Source organism: Phodopus roborovskii, unplaced genomic scaffold (assembly GCF_943737965.1).
Source record: "Phodopus roborovskii unplaced genomic scaffold, PHOROB, whole genome shotgun sequence".
Lineage (NCBI taxonomy): Eukaryota > Metazoa > Chordata > Mammalia > Rodentia > Cricetidae > Phodopus > Phodopus roborovskii.
This window is the reverse complement of record NW_026125413.1, coordinates 50,580-64,639: the sequence shown is the minus strand read 5'-3', so window position 1 is coordinate 64,639 and position 14,060 is coordinate 50,580. Positions and strand designations below refer to the sequence as shown.

Below are 14,060 nucleotides of genomic sequence, written 5' to 3'. Positions count from 1 at the left end.
CTGGTTTGTACATGGTGACTTCTTGCTGTGTCCTCCCCAAGACCTGTTTAGTAAGTACTCAAATTCTATCAGTGAAGGCTCTGCCCTCCTGGCCAAGCCAACCTCTCAAAGGTTTGGGAAATAGGCTTCACTGTGTTTTAGAAGAAAACAAACATTTGGACAACAGCCTGAGTAGAAGCTGAGGTCCCTATCCACTTCCCTAATCATTACTCATATCACTCCGTTGTCATAGAAAAGGAAGTTTGGATTTTTGGTGTCTGTGGTAAAGGCTGATCAAGGGAAGGCACATGACTGCTGTGCATTGAAGGCTACATACACTTGCTTGGCCAGTAGCCTCTTCCATCTGCCACTGCCGTGAGAGAAGATGTGTCATTTCATATTGTTCTCCTGGTGTCCTCAACGCTTCTAGTAGATTGTTTAGACTTACACTTTCTGCCATCATTCTTTCTCCCCATTGCCTACTGGGTTAATATCATATATAAAAGAACCAAACATTAATCTCTGCTTTCACCTTAGGTTGTGAGAACATAGTCCCCCCTTTGATTAGTTTTCCAAAGTTAAGGAAAATGCTAACAGTATAATTAAAGATAAGAACAAAAGAAGACTTAATGAGACTTGAATTCCCATGAGGTAGATTCCTAGGAGGCCTTCCATTAAAGTCTAATTTCTGACAGTCACAGATAAGGGAGATGAACCCAACCCCCAACTCCTCAGTTGCTGGAATGTGATTTTCGACAGAGCTGTCAGGGACTTTGCAGGCTGGGAGCTATTAGTCTCAATGGGTATTGGCAACAATCCTTATTGTCTCAGTCCTTCATACCCTCTGGAAAAACTGTGATTTTAAATTGTACTAAATGCTAAAGGATCACACATCGGAATAAAATGAGTATGTGGCTGAGGGAGTTCCAGTCTTATAAGACTCGTAAGCAAAGGTGAGTTAGAAAGGAGAGGAATGATGGGGGAAATAGGATTAGGACACCAAGAACATTGCAAAAATGAATAGAGGACAAAAAATGTGGCTTAAAATTATGTTTATTTATTTTCCAATCCTCTTGATATAATTGAGTCATTATGAGTCCATAGACAGAAAAATTACTGCTATCATATAGAATAAGTTACCATCATATTTATCACTTACATTTCAGAAGTGGGTCTGTGGGGATCTGGTATACTCACAGAGTTCATTGTTACTTTTTGCTGAAGCTGGCTTCAAACTTGCAATAGTCTTCCTGACTCTGCCTTCCAAGTATTGAGATTATAGGTATGGACCATCATGCTGAACATAAAGCTCTTTAGGGGACTAAATGCCTGAGTCTTTTCACCAGTCATTGCAATCACAATTTCATCCAGCAGTTGTAACATTGGGTGTTAGAGAGTCAGGCACATCAGTGGTCCCTTTCCTACTAGATTATCCTACACATACAGTGACCAGATATCATCTATTATCAAATTAGAAGGTTTGCAGGTTAGAACAGAAGCACTATTAATAGTTGTTCTAAGGGCTGGGCATGCAGTTCAGTTGGTAAAATGACTCCTGAGCATGAATACATGAATTTCATTGACACATAACAAAAAGTGCCAGGTGTGTTGCTATGATGGCTCATGGCTTTAATCTAAGCATGCAGGAAACAGACACAGGCAGACCACTGTGAGCTCAAAACAAGCCTGTTCTACATATTGAGTTTCGAGCTGTATAGTAAGACCCTGTCTGGGAGCAGGGGGGAGAAAAGCAACAACTGGATGTAGTGGCTCACTTGTAATTCCAGTTCTAGGAAGGCATAGGCATACAGATACACAGATATAGACACCTACAACATAACATACACGCAGACACACACACACACACACACACACAGAGAGAGAGAGAGAGAGAGAGAGAGAGAGAGAGAGAGAGAGAGAGAGAAGTACACACAGAGGTACATGTAGATACACACAAACTCACATAGACACATTCACACATACACACTCAGAGATGTACATACAGAAACACACCGAGACACATGCATTCACAGAAAACATACACAGGCACACAAATTATGATTTAAATGGCCCATGCTTTCTCCATCCTTGAAATCTCTATGATATGATATAAATTACAGCTAGTGTCACAACCTGTGGGCAAGGCTTTGAGTGAATTCCCTTGACCCCAAATGGAGGTAGATATGAACAAAGAAAAATCATATCTCATGCCAGCTTATTAAGGGGAATGGATAATCATAGCATAATAATTTTAATGTAGAGAAGTCCAGGAGGGCTTCTACTCCAGAACACACAGTCAATAAATCTACTCCCTGCAGATAATACCTTCTGTTTTCTTTTTACCTCAGTGCTACTCACCCTCTGAAGGCTTGTTCTTATAGCAGGGCCCAGAGGAAGCTTTTTGTGTCTAGACTATTTTTCTATTGCTCCAGGCTTTTAAACCATGCACACTTGAGTTAGTATGGTTTAATTTGTGATCCCCACACAATAATATCCTCAGAAGAAAAGATTGAGGTTTGATTTTGATAGATTTCTTTCTTCAAACATGAAAACAGCATCTCTATTTACCAGAGGCTTCATTTTGAATGACAACTAAGCTGGCTGCAAAGGGGAAGTCCTGAGTGACAGGCTGTAAAAATTTTTGTTTTATGTATCTCTATATGTACCTCAGTAGACACACAGGTAGGAAGCTCTTATGAGATATACACTCACACATAAAAACATAATATTGTCCAGTTTTATAAATGAAACTTGATGAACTCTATTCCTTCACCTCTTTTCCATTATTTTACAAAGTAGTGTCTCATGAAGTCGATGCTGGACTTGAACTCAGTATGTTGTAGAGACTGTCCTTGAACTCCTGGTCCTCCTGCCTCCACCTTCCAAGTGCTGGGATTGCAGGTGCACATCCACATCTGGCAGCTAATCTGTGTCTCACTAGAAGGTGTGACTCTACATCTCAGCCACTGCATACAATTTCAGCTCACATATTGGAGTTTCTACTGTAGCAATGCTAAAATACGTCTTTGTTTTGTAATCATAGCAAGTGTATTTGTCAGTATTGAAATCCTACTTGAACCCAAATCCAACTTAATTGATTTTAAAGAGAGCTGTCAACATTTTTGCTCACATTAACTTCTTAGACAGGTGTTGTACATGCAGTGGGGTTATGTTTTGATATGCCCTTCACAGAGTTCAAACATAATAAGCAGAAAGTGTCTTTAAGAAGCCAAACCTACTTAACATCCTAACCTAGCAGTGTAGACTTCTGATTGTCTCCCCTTGTGTTTGTGTGGCTGTGTAGGAGCCATAGCTGCATCTCCCATGTCACCATGGCACTGGGCTGGGAAGAGGCCATACTGCAAAGTAAAGTACATCTTCTACTGAATGTCTATCATTCTGACACATTGTGTCATAAGCCGAGCTGTCATAAACCGAGAACCTTTTATATAACACCTCTTTTATTATACTGCGTACATGGCATAAGCGTACATGTATGTGGGTGCTCATGTATAGACGGAGACCGGTGTCTCATACTCTGCCTTTTGAAAAGGTCTCTCACTGAACCTGGAGCTCACAAATTGACTTAATTGGCAGTCTTCAGGCTCCAGGGATTCTTGCCCTCCCCTCCCCCCACTCATGCTTGTGCTGAAATGGCAGGTGTACACCACCATGCTTTTTACATGGGTTCCAGGAGTCTAAACTCAGGTCCTCATGATTCTGCAACAAGAACTTTACCAAATGAGCTATTTCCCAAGCAATTTATAGTATCTATGAATCAATTTTAATTTCTGTGTGTATAAGTGTGTGTGTGTGTGTGTGTGTGTGTGTGTGTGCGTGCGCACGCACGCGCACATGCAGACACAAACACGCATACATTCACCACAGATTGAATCCAGGGCCTGGGCATGTAAGCACAATTCTACTGATAAATCATACACTCATCCCAAATTCAAATAATAAATAATAAAAAAGAATCGGTCTCTTTTAAAAGGCAAACTTAAAAACTGTATTGCAAGTGTAAATAAATTGAACCTATAACTTAAAACCCAAGTGTGATCTCTGTAAATTAGCCAATAGAACAGAAGAGATTGGTTTAAATATGACAGAATAACACCTCAAAGGAGTATTTCTGAAGATTTATTGAAGCAGTAACAAGTTGGTCAGGTATTTACTGGGGAAAAAAAGCAGTTTTAATGGTATTCAAAAATACTTTAAAAAGTATTCTAGCACAAGATTTCTTCGTAAACTAGATTGTGTCGTAAACCCTTTCTAAATATTTTAGGGTGTCAGTTGTTAGAAACTAGAACTTATTTCTATCTCAAATCTATCTTGCGCTCCTGAAAAACTGCTGTAAAGGCACTTGAAAGCTGTTTCCTTAAGATACGAATTTCTTTTTTCTTCTTGCTGGTACTGTGCTTTTGCACGGAGTGTGTGCAGTTTTTATTCAAGGTCATCGTGATGCTGGGAGGTTTCATTGATCACCTGCTCAAAAAGGAAATAAGTCAAACCAGGTAAGGAGACACAGCCCTAAATAGACAAAATGTATTAAACCGGCTAGGGGGTTATGCTGACTCTTTACAGTAGGATTTATAGGGAGATGTATAGGCAAGGGGCCTTCTGCAAGCAACAGAGTTATCCAATGGAGGGTTGTGAGGTGTAATAGAATACTTGAAAACTGTGTTTGGGAAGTTTGCAGTAGCAATCCTAAGCACAACATGTAAAAGCAACTAAGATGTATTGAAATGTATTTAATAAATGCTTTTTATATTCCTGTGCAAGGTTGAGCTTTCATAATTATAATAAATTGTAACCATTTGTTTCCTGGCACAGAGAGGTAACAAGACACTGATTGGCCATATGCCAGTCCTTGTATTATATAAACAGGTGGCGGTCACAGAGAGAGAATTGTATGCCCAATGTCACCATCCCTGATATTTACTGATGTCATTAGTGAAGCTCTTTAATGCATTTCACCTAAAAAGTACTTAAAGGGTATTCAATTCCCATTTCAAGTTACAGACTTCAGAGTGCAGGAAGATTACTGTCACATCCAAGGACCAAATAATTAGTTGGTCTTATATTGGAGGAATCAGGGCCCATTCTTCCAGTGCCTGCATCTGATATATATGCTTGTGGATTTAAAGGGGATCGAGGCATATTTGAAATGGCTCTTTATTTATTCACTATCATTTCTTTTGCCCTTTCCCATATTTTATCTAAAAGATACCAACCTGTCCATCTCTGGTTTCCACCGTCTTAATCAGGAGTGTTCTTTTGAGTGGGTGTCAACCAGAGGGAGTGACTCCAGATTAGTTTCTGAATTCAAAAATCAAGTAAAAACGAAAAAAATTGAAATGTAACCATTTTATCCAAAGCAGAATGAGTTTATATTTGCAGCAGTTTAAAGTGCTACTCATACACAATCTTTCAAAGCACCATCTGCTTGAAGACACAGTACCTAAGGCCTCCTTCACTCAGACTAAGGTAGTAGGTCACTGTGTGCGCATTTAGCAGGAAGCAATCTGAAATCTACACTTAACTGAGCATGTGGAATTCAAGAGTATATTGGATTTGAAACTTAGGGTATTAGTCTAGGAGTACAGCTCAGTGGAAAGGCACCCGCTTAGCTTGAACCTCTGGCTTTGGTGTTCAACAGTAATGTAAACTATAATTAAAAAAAGGGAAATGGGTCCAGCACAAAATGGTCAAGCCTGAAAACATACATGCAAATAACATTAAATGGACTGAGCCATTGTGTTCATATATTTAGGAATACATAGTTAGCTGACTAGATGGTAAAGTAGGTATATACATATCAGCAACTAAACAAAACAAAGCCATGAATTCAAAACACAGCCATGTGTGTCAAGGGGTGGTACATGGCAGGGTTTGGAGGGAGGAAAGGGAATGGGAAAATGATGTGATTATATCATAACCTTGAAAAATGTAGAAAGTAAAATAAAATGGATTTACATGCATACTTATAGAAAAAGGAAACCATAGATGTTTCATAGACTTTCCTTTCATATAGCACTGTTCAGTTATTCCTAAAATGTGGACGCCCTGCTACATAGTGATTGGCTCCAACCTTGTGACATTTTTTTCCATAAAAGGAAATGATAATCTTACCTCTCAGGTTCAGGGAAGAAAAGTTGGGAAGAGGCAGAGAAATCCTACAAAAGCAAAGAAACATTTAAAAAAAAAAAAAAAGTACTTCAACAAGAAGAAACAAGTTCACACACTTGTAGTTTTCATCCACTAGGAAATCTGTGGCTGTTAAAGATCTGATTCAGAAACTCTACCCATGGTTGGTCTCATTAGCACATTTTGAGTACTGCAATCATTTTTCTTCACAGGGACATGGACTAGAGAATTACAGAGGGGAAAGTATTGACTTTGGCATGGTAATGGGTTCAAATCCCAGCTCTGCTGTTAATTAGCTCTAACCACAGCAGGTCATTCTCTTTCAACCTTAGGTTTCTCATCTATGAAAAGTGCAGCTACCTTGTAGAAATGGTCTCAAGGTTAAATGAAATGCACCTAGAGAGACTGCAACAATTCGATTCCCACAAGGAAGTCTGCCTCCCTCTACCTGCTCTCCTCGCCTTCCAGCAGCTTCCTGTAGGTGGCAATCTCAATGTCAAGAGCCATCTTAACATTGAGCAGGTCTTGGTATTCACGAAGATGACGAGCCATCTCTTCCTTCATGTTCTGAATCTCATCCTGCAGGCGGCCAATAGTGTCCTGGTAGTTAGCAGCTTCAAGGGCAAAATTCTCTTCCATCTCACGCATCTGGCGTTCCAGGGACTCATTCTGTGGGAAGGGAGAAGGGCTTCTGATGTGATTTCCCAACCCCAGCTATCCTCAGAACCACGTACAAACCACATACCAACTAGTTCTCTCGATAGCAGGTGCCTACTAGCTTTAAGCAGAGAACACAGACACTGAGTCCCATGTTTTGTTTTGAGATAAAATTACTATGTGAAGCCTAGCCTAATCGTGAGCTTATAATCCTCCTGCCTTAGTCTCCAGAGTACTGTGGTTACAGGAGTGTACTCTTGTGCCCAACTTTAAAAATCTCTCTTATTACATTCAATAACATGTCAGCTAAGTCTTTCAAGATATCCATTAACTAATTCTTAAAACTCTCTTGATAATTCATTACATTATCTCACATTATAATATTATACATTACAATGTTATGTTAATATTATATAATATTGATATTATACTATCTCATATATATCATATGTATCATATGTATATATATCATATATATATAGGCACACTTGATTTGTATGCACAGGTATCACTGTTAACCTAGTCAACAGAGCAGGCTGAGCTCACCATTGTCTCCCTTTTGTTCCTGGATGGTACTCACAGTTCCTTTAAGTGCATCCACTTCACAGGTGAGTGACTGCACCTGTCTCCGGTACTCATTTGACTCCTGCTTTGCCTGGCGCAGAGCATCATTGTTCCGGTTGGCAGCCTCAGAGAGGTCAGCAAACTGTCAGGAAGAAATCAGAAAGGAAGATTGCTCACCTCCAAGACTTTTCACTCTCTTAGAAGAGTGATCATCACTCCAGCTCTGTGTTTCCTAAAATGGCTAAATATCTGTTTGGAGCGAACCCTGACGCTGCCATTTTTAAACAGCATTTGCTCTGCTGCAATTCTTTACAAGTGCTGCAGGTCGAGAGCTTGGCAGGGAGATGTTCTTTGAAGTAGAGTGAAAGACAATGAGTGGAAAGGGTGTCTGCCATACTACAGGAAGCAACAAGAGTGACAAGGACACTGTAACAACAAAGCCAGCTACTGATGAGAACCGGGGTGGGGGTGGGGTGGGGGGTATTGATGGAATCACTGGAATCACGGCAGGTGTTTGAGAGCGCGGGGAGGCTTTCCTATTGTTCACTTGGGCTCATTCATACCTTGGACTTGTACCATTCCTCTGCCTCCTGGAGGTTCTTGGCAGCCACACTTTCATACTGCTGGCGGACATCACGCAGGGCAGCGGTGAGGTCAGGCTTGGAAACATCCATGTCAATCTGGACATGCTGCTCCTGAATCTGGGCCTGTAGCTCCTGGATCTCCTGAGGAAAGAGCAAACAGCGAAGGGTCAGATGTGGACAACATGGGTACAGCTTAGCATTGTTCGCTCGCTAAAACTGATGCCACTTACTTCATCATGAAGTTTCTTCAAAAAGGCAATCTCTTCTTGTAAGGATTCCACTTTACGTTCAAGGTCAAGACGCGCCAGAGAGGCATTGTCAACATCCTGTTTTGAAGAGAGAAAAGATGATGTGGGGGGTGCTAAAGTCTATTCTTTAGCTTATCTGCTTATATTAAATATTTTTCATTTTATTTTATATACTTGGTTATTTTGCCTGCATGAATTTAAGTGCTGTGTGTGTGTGTGTGTGTGTGTGTGTGTGTGTGTGTGTTGCCCATGAAAGAAGAGGGCATCAGATCCTCTGGTACTGAAGTTTACAGAGCAGCTCTGTGGGTGCTGGGGAATTGAACTCTTAACCACCGACCCATCTCTACAGACTCTTATTTGTTTATTCAAAAACTATGTGAACCCATCCTCCTTGCTATTAAAAAAAAGATGCTGAAAATTTCATGACCATTGATAAATTTATACATTTAGTGTCACATTCCAATATACATTCTTAGCTATAAAAATGAATTGAAAACCATTTTGTCATATTGAAGGTAGCTGGTAGACAATCTAAACATAGATGCATATATATGCACATGATATGGTATGGCAAACTACTGAGTCCACATTTCTGCATATAAAATGTCATTATCAGTTTTAAGCCTGAAAATCAGTGTCACAGTGTTTATTTTTTTTATGATGATCATAGTCAGTCAGATTCTAATACTCCATGTCTGCATGAATACATGTAATAAAAATACGCAAGCTTCAAAAAAGTACATATTTTTAAAAGTGTGGTGTGGGGCGACTGAAGAGATGACTTATTCAGTAATAGTATGCTGGTTTCTCAGAGGATCTGAGTTTGGTTCCCAGCACCCACATCCAGCAGCTCACAAAGGCTTATCATTCCAACTCCGGGGATCAGATGCCCTCTTCTGGTCCCATGCATACCTACACAAATGTGCCATATTTAAAATATTCCCCTCAAGGGGTCTAGCATATAAGAAAGCTCTTTTTGTTTCCTTTGTGGACACCTTCTGATTCCTATCTTTGGGATCTACAGCAAGTGCTCAGTTATCTGGCATCCAGGTTCACAGGCTAGACTTGCATTAAGTAGCAATTCATCAATCACACTCAGGTCATGCATTTGCAGAGACATGCTCATCAGGCAAGAAGGAAAAGAAATGATGTAATACTGAACTGTATTGGTTTTGCCTTCTCTGAATCTTTTTGAAGTGCCCCTCTGACTCATCCTATATGGTATTTCCATCTTTCTCAGACATCATTGTATCAATTCAGTGACATCAACTACTATTCCAGGATGGCGGGACAAAACACATTGAAACTATTTATAAACTCCTTTACAGAGTTTATAAAGTGATCGATTTCAAGATTGTGCAATCTTGCAAGTGAAATTTTTGTTTCCCTTCAAGAGAATGTCAGGATACCTATGTTCCCTTTCTTGGAAGCAACTGTATTTGCAGTATAGGTTTACTGTCTTAAAATATTGAATTACGCTATCATCCTCAAAGAAAATACTAATTAATAAAAAGGAAATAAGAACGGGTAGTTGTAGCATTCATTTCTGCTTTCCACTAAGCCCTAAAAAATTCACTGAAATGTGCCTTTTTATTTAAGGGAATGAAACAATTTTATTTAGTCCATAAATAAGAAATGTTGCATTTCACCCAATACCTTGCAGAAAACATTCCTTGGGTGATGACCATATACCCTTACTGACTAATATGAGCCACATGTTCTTGTACTGCTGTTAAGTATGCAAATATCTCTCAGCTTCAAAATGTCACCCTAAAGTATTCACCTTAGAATTTTGTAGCTGATCCTAATGAGTGTTCCCAAGGATAAGTCTGTACTGGCCATCTTTCTGCTTTGGTATGATGTGAACACCCAACTTTGGAGCAAAAACAAATGAAAATCCCACCTGCATATAAAACTCCATTCTTCAGTCTAGGATTTATTTGTATTTGTGTAGGGTACTAATCAGTCTACAACCCCATAAAGAGGAGCCTTTCTGGGAGGACTGAAGCTTTAAGAACTTTGTATACCACATACTTCACAAGCTTGGGCCAGACATTAGATAAGGGATGTTAGCAAATACTTGTGTCCAATTGGAACTGCGGTTACATCATTACATATTCAATAAGAATGTAGCCTGTTGCAAAGCTGCTCTGGGAACACAAAGGCTCCTATTATTTCTGTCCAGAGCCACCGCATTTGCCAGAATGTCAGTATCGACATTCCATAGTGAAGCCCATGGAAACTTTTAATACCCTTCAGCAGCGGAACAGATGGCTTCCTTTCACCCTTGTTAGATTACAAAAATAGTTGCGCAAAGACACTTCAGCTAACTTCCATGCAGTGTCGAACTTCGAAGAAAGAAAGGAAACTTGGCTTAATTCCAGTTAAATTTTCTCATCCTCCAGAGTAGTCTACAATTCAAACTGGAGGGTACAACTGTGATTTGTGTGACCTTGTGAAAATTAGCTGATTTGATTTTCACAAACCACAATCTAATCAAACTGTAAGCCGTTCAGAATCAGAATTCCATGTTTCAAAAACGAAAGGGAAATAGTTGGAGGGAGAAGAAAAATCTGGAAACAAAGCAAAATCCCCCCTCCCCGGGGAAAAAACAAACAACGAAAAGAAACAAAAACAAAACAGAAATTTCATGTTGCAAGGATTGGCCTAAATAGTGTTTTTCAGTCTGTGGACTTTCTGCCACCAGGGGGCTTTACAGGCAGACATAAAGTTTTGCACCTTTTAACTTCTAGGTGAAGTAACTTTTAGAACTGCCAGTGGTTTGGGTGGGTGGGGCTGCTGGCTACAAACCTGTCTGAAGGACTGCAGGGTGCTCTCGGCTTCCTCTCTCTGGAGCATCTCCTCCTGCAATCTGAAGCAGTAGTACAGTAAGCAAAGTGGAACTGGGAAACCGCCAGGGGCCGGGCGGGGCGGCCACACCCAACCACATCACAGCCAAGCCTCGAGGCCAGAGGCCAGAGCTGCTGTGACACCTCCACCCACACCAGCGACAGCAGCTTTGTCAAGCTCCCGGACTTCTGCAGGTGTTAGCTGGCGTTGAGGCACATCCTGAAGAGACAATCACTGCCTTTCCCTAGACCTGCACGAGGAACCCCAGCCCCAGTATCCCAGCCACCTCTGCCATCTTTGTCTCAGATCCTTCACGCCCATCCTCTCTTCCTGCCACCAGAAGGGGCTAGAAAACTTTTCTTTAAAAAGTTCAGGTGAAAAACTCGAGTGGAGCCCGAGAGGAAATGTTCACTGCAAAGTTTAGGTTCAGGGCGGGGCCGCTTCCTCTGCGATCCTCCAGACAACCATCAACCCTGCCACATCCCCAAGGGTGTGGCAGCCCTCAAGCAGGGCCCAGGACTCCTCTCCTCCCACAGCCCCACCACTTGTGTGGATCAGGCCTTACTTCTCTCGCAGCCGCATGATGTCCTCAGCCAGGTTGTCACGCTCCACCTCGACGCGGGCCTTGTCATTGGTGAGCTGATCCACCTGCCGGCGCAACTCCCGCATCTCCTCCTCATAAAGGTCGCCCAGGCGCGACTTGCCTTGGCCCTTGAGCTGCTCGAGCTCGGCTAGCAGGATTTTATTCTGCTGCTCTAGGAAGCGCACCTTGTCTATGTAGTTGGCGAAGCGGTCATTCAGCTCCTGAAGTTCTACCTTCTCGTTGGTGCGGGTGTTCTTGAACTCGGTGTTAATGGCGTCAGCCAGCGAGAAGTCCACCGAGTCCTGCAGCAGCCGCACGCCGGGCATGCTGCTCCGCAGGCGTACCGCGGAGGATCGGGTCACATAGGCGCCACCGGGGGATGAGGAATAGAGGCTGCGACTGGTGCTGGGACGCAGCGCGCTGCCCAGGCTGTAGGTGCGGGTGGACGTGGTCACATAGCTCCGATTGGAGCTCTGCCGGCTCGAGGTGCCGGGGCCACCGAACATCCTGCGGTAAGAGGACGAGGACACGGACCTGGTGGACATGGTTTCGAGGGCGAAGGTGGGCTGGGCTGCTGCAGCTGCAACGACTGGCTCCGAAAGCAGAGCAAGGGCGCGGTGGATGCGAACCGTAGAAGCGCTGCTGTCTCTGGGGTCCCGGAGCAAGAGTGGCAGAGGACTGGACCCCGCCAAGGGCGCTGCTTTTATAACACTGTTAGGAAAGAGGGTCCCCTCCCACTGCCATCCTAGCCACAGGGCGCGCCAACCAATGGGCACCCGGAGAGAAGTGAAGAAGGCGGGAGGGGGGAGGAGAAGAGTGGGGGCTCCCTCGAGCTTTCTTCCAGGGTTGTCGGTGATCGGACACAGTCCCACTACTTCTTGGACTTTCAGGAAGATACCCAAACTTTTTGCTTACCCCTGAGTTCCAAGAAAGGAGGGATCGAGGGATGGATGCGTGGGGGAAGGGGAGCTCCGGAAAGTTGAGCAAAGTGGTCCCTGGCACTGCGCCAACGGGGCGTGGAACAAGGCGCGCCGGTGGGAGGGGCGCGGTCTCAGTGCTGCGGTCTTCTGGGACTGGGTGGGTGGGGAGACCTGTGAACAAGGAGCATGAAGAGCCAGCAAAAGCGGTCCTGCAGATCGGAAGGCGGGGAGAAAGAAACAAAGAGGGCCTGAGATTAGGGCGTGGGGCAGAGAAGCTCTTAGCCCAAGATACCAGGCTCAGGGCCCGGGCACTTGGACACTTTGCAGAGGGCTTGTTTTGGGTGGTCACATCCCGGGAACTAACGGACTAACTTAGTCCAACTCCAGAGCGCCAGAATCCAAGGCTTCCTGAATAAAGCCCAGGGGATAGGGGTGGGGTCGCTGAGTCAGTGGTGATGACTCAGGGAGCCCTGAGGATGAGATCGTCTAGCGGTTCAGGGAAAACCGTTAGTTGAGATTGACTCTAGACTCTGAGAACTCCAAGCTCGTTGTCCCAAGTTTTTAACCAAGTCCGAGCTTGACCTCTCTTTTGATTGTTGTATGGAGACGCCAATGTGGCGAGTTCTCCTTAGGACTAAACCTCTGGGAGCCACAGAATACATCCCACCCCTCCCAGACCACAAACTCACGCAGAAAGACTTTTCTTGCAAAGTCCCCTCCCGCATTTCCCTCCCTTCTCTTCTTCCTGCATGAAACCACACCCTAAGTTCTGGGTGAAAGAGGAAATTACACTAATAGTTTCAAAAACAAGCTCAATGATCATGGCCTTTTCTGAAGAGTGGAATTCATTAAAAGATAACCGGAGCCAGACAAGAATTCATTAGGTATTGTTAAAACAAACAAACAAACAAAAAACACATTAAGTTGTCCAATTTGATGAATGAGTTCAAATGAAAAGCAGTTATGTAACTCAAGTGATAGACCGAAGAAATAGGTTTGTGTTGATTTTAAGGAAGCAATGCAGGGGACAAGATTCTAGTGACTGGTCTGGACAATGTCACTGATCCTTTCCCTCCCCCACTCCCCCAGCAAGAATTCTTGAAATATAACTTGAAATTGAGAAGCAACTATCCACAGAACAAAAGGTTCAGAGGGTGCTTAGATTCAGCGACTGTAACCTTTCAAAGAAAAACAACCTTGCAACTCACAGCTATTGTTTCACTGTTAGCAAGGAGGCAGGACTAAGGGATCTCCATTCTCCCGGAGAGAAGGAGCTTCCTGGAAAGGGAAGTCAGGCCCCTTGCGATTAAGCAGGAAAAAAAAAAAATCATAGTTGCTTTGGGGAGTACTTTGAAGGGGTATTTATGGAGTACCGAAAGAATTAATTACAAAAGAACTGGAAAATGGGTCCAACTGTGAAGAGACAAGGAGAAAGAGCTTGTGTAGTATTTTTACTTTTGTTTTTCTTTGGTGCAGAGAGAATCCCCAGCTTACCTGGCAATTAAGAGAAATGGCAAAGGAACACTTG

General features: G+C 42.9%; 1 protein-coding gene across 1 annotated transcript; it reads right to left on the bottom strand.

Annotated features, from left to right (window-relative positions):
* Positions 1 to 4,106: 4,106 nt before the first annotated feature.
* On the bottom strand, positions 4,107 to 12,288 carry LOC127215288 (vimentin-like). The gene is given in 10 exon segments (XM_051175662.1): positions 4,107 to 4,464; positions 5,214 to 5,260; positions 5,263 to 5,298; positions 6,112 to 6,155; positions 6,575 to 6,795; positions 7,364 to 7,489; positions 7,911 to 8,072; positions 8,162 to 8,257; positions 10,991 to 11,051; positions 11,595 to 12,288. Coding segments are annotated over 10 exon segments (1,398 nt in total). The 5' UTR covers positions 12,158 to 12,288; the 3' UTR covers positions 4,107 to 4,422.
* Between the last annotated feature and the right edge of the window lie 1,772 nt (positions 12,289 to 14,060).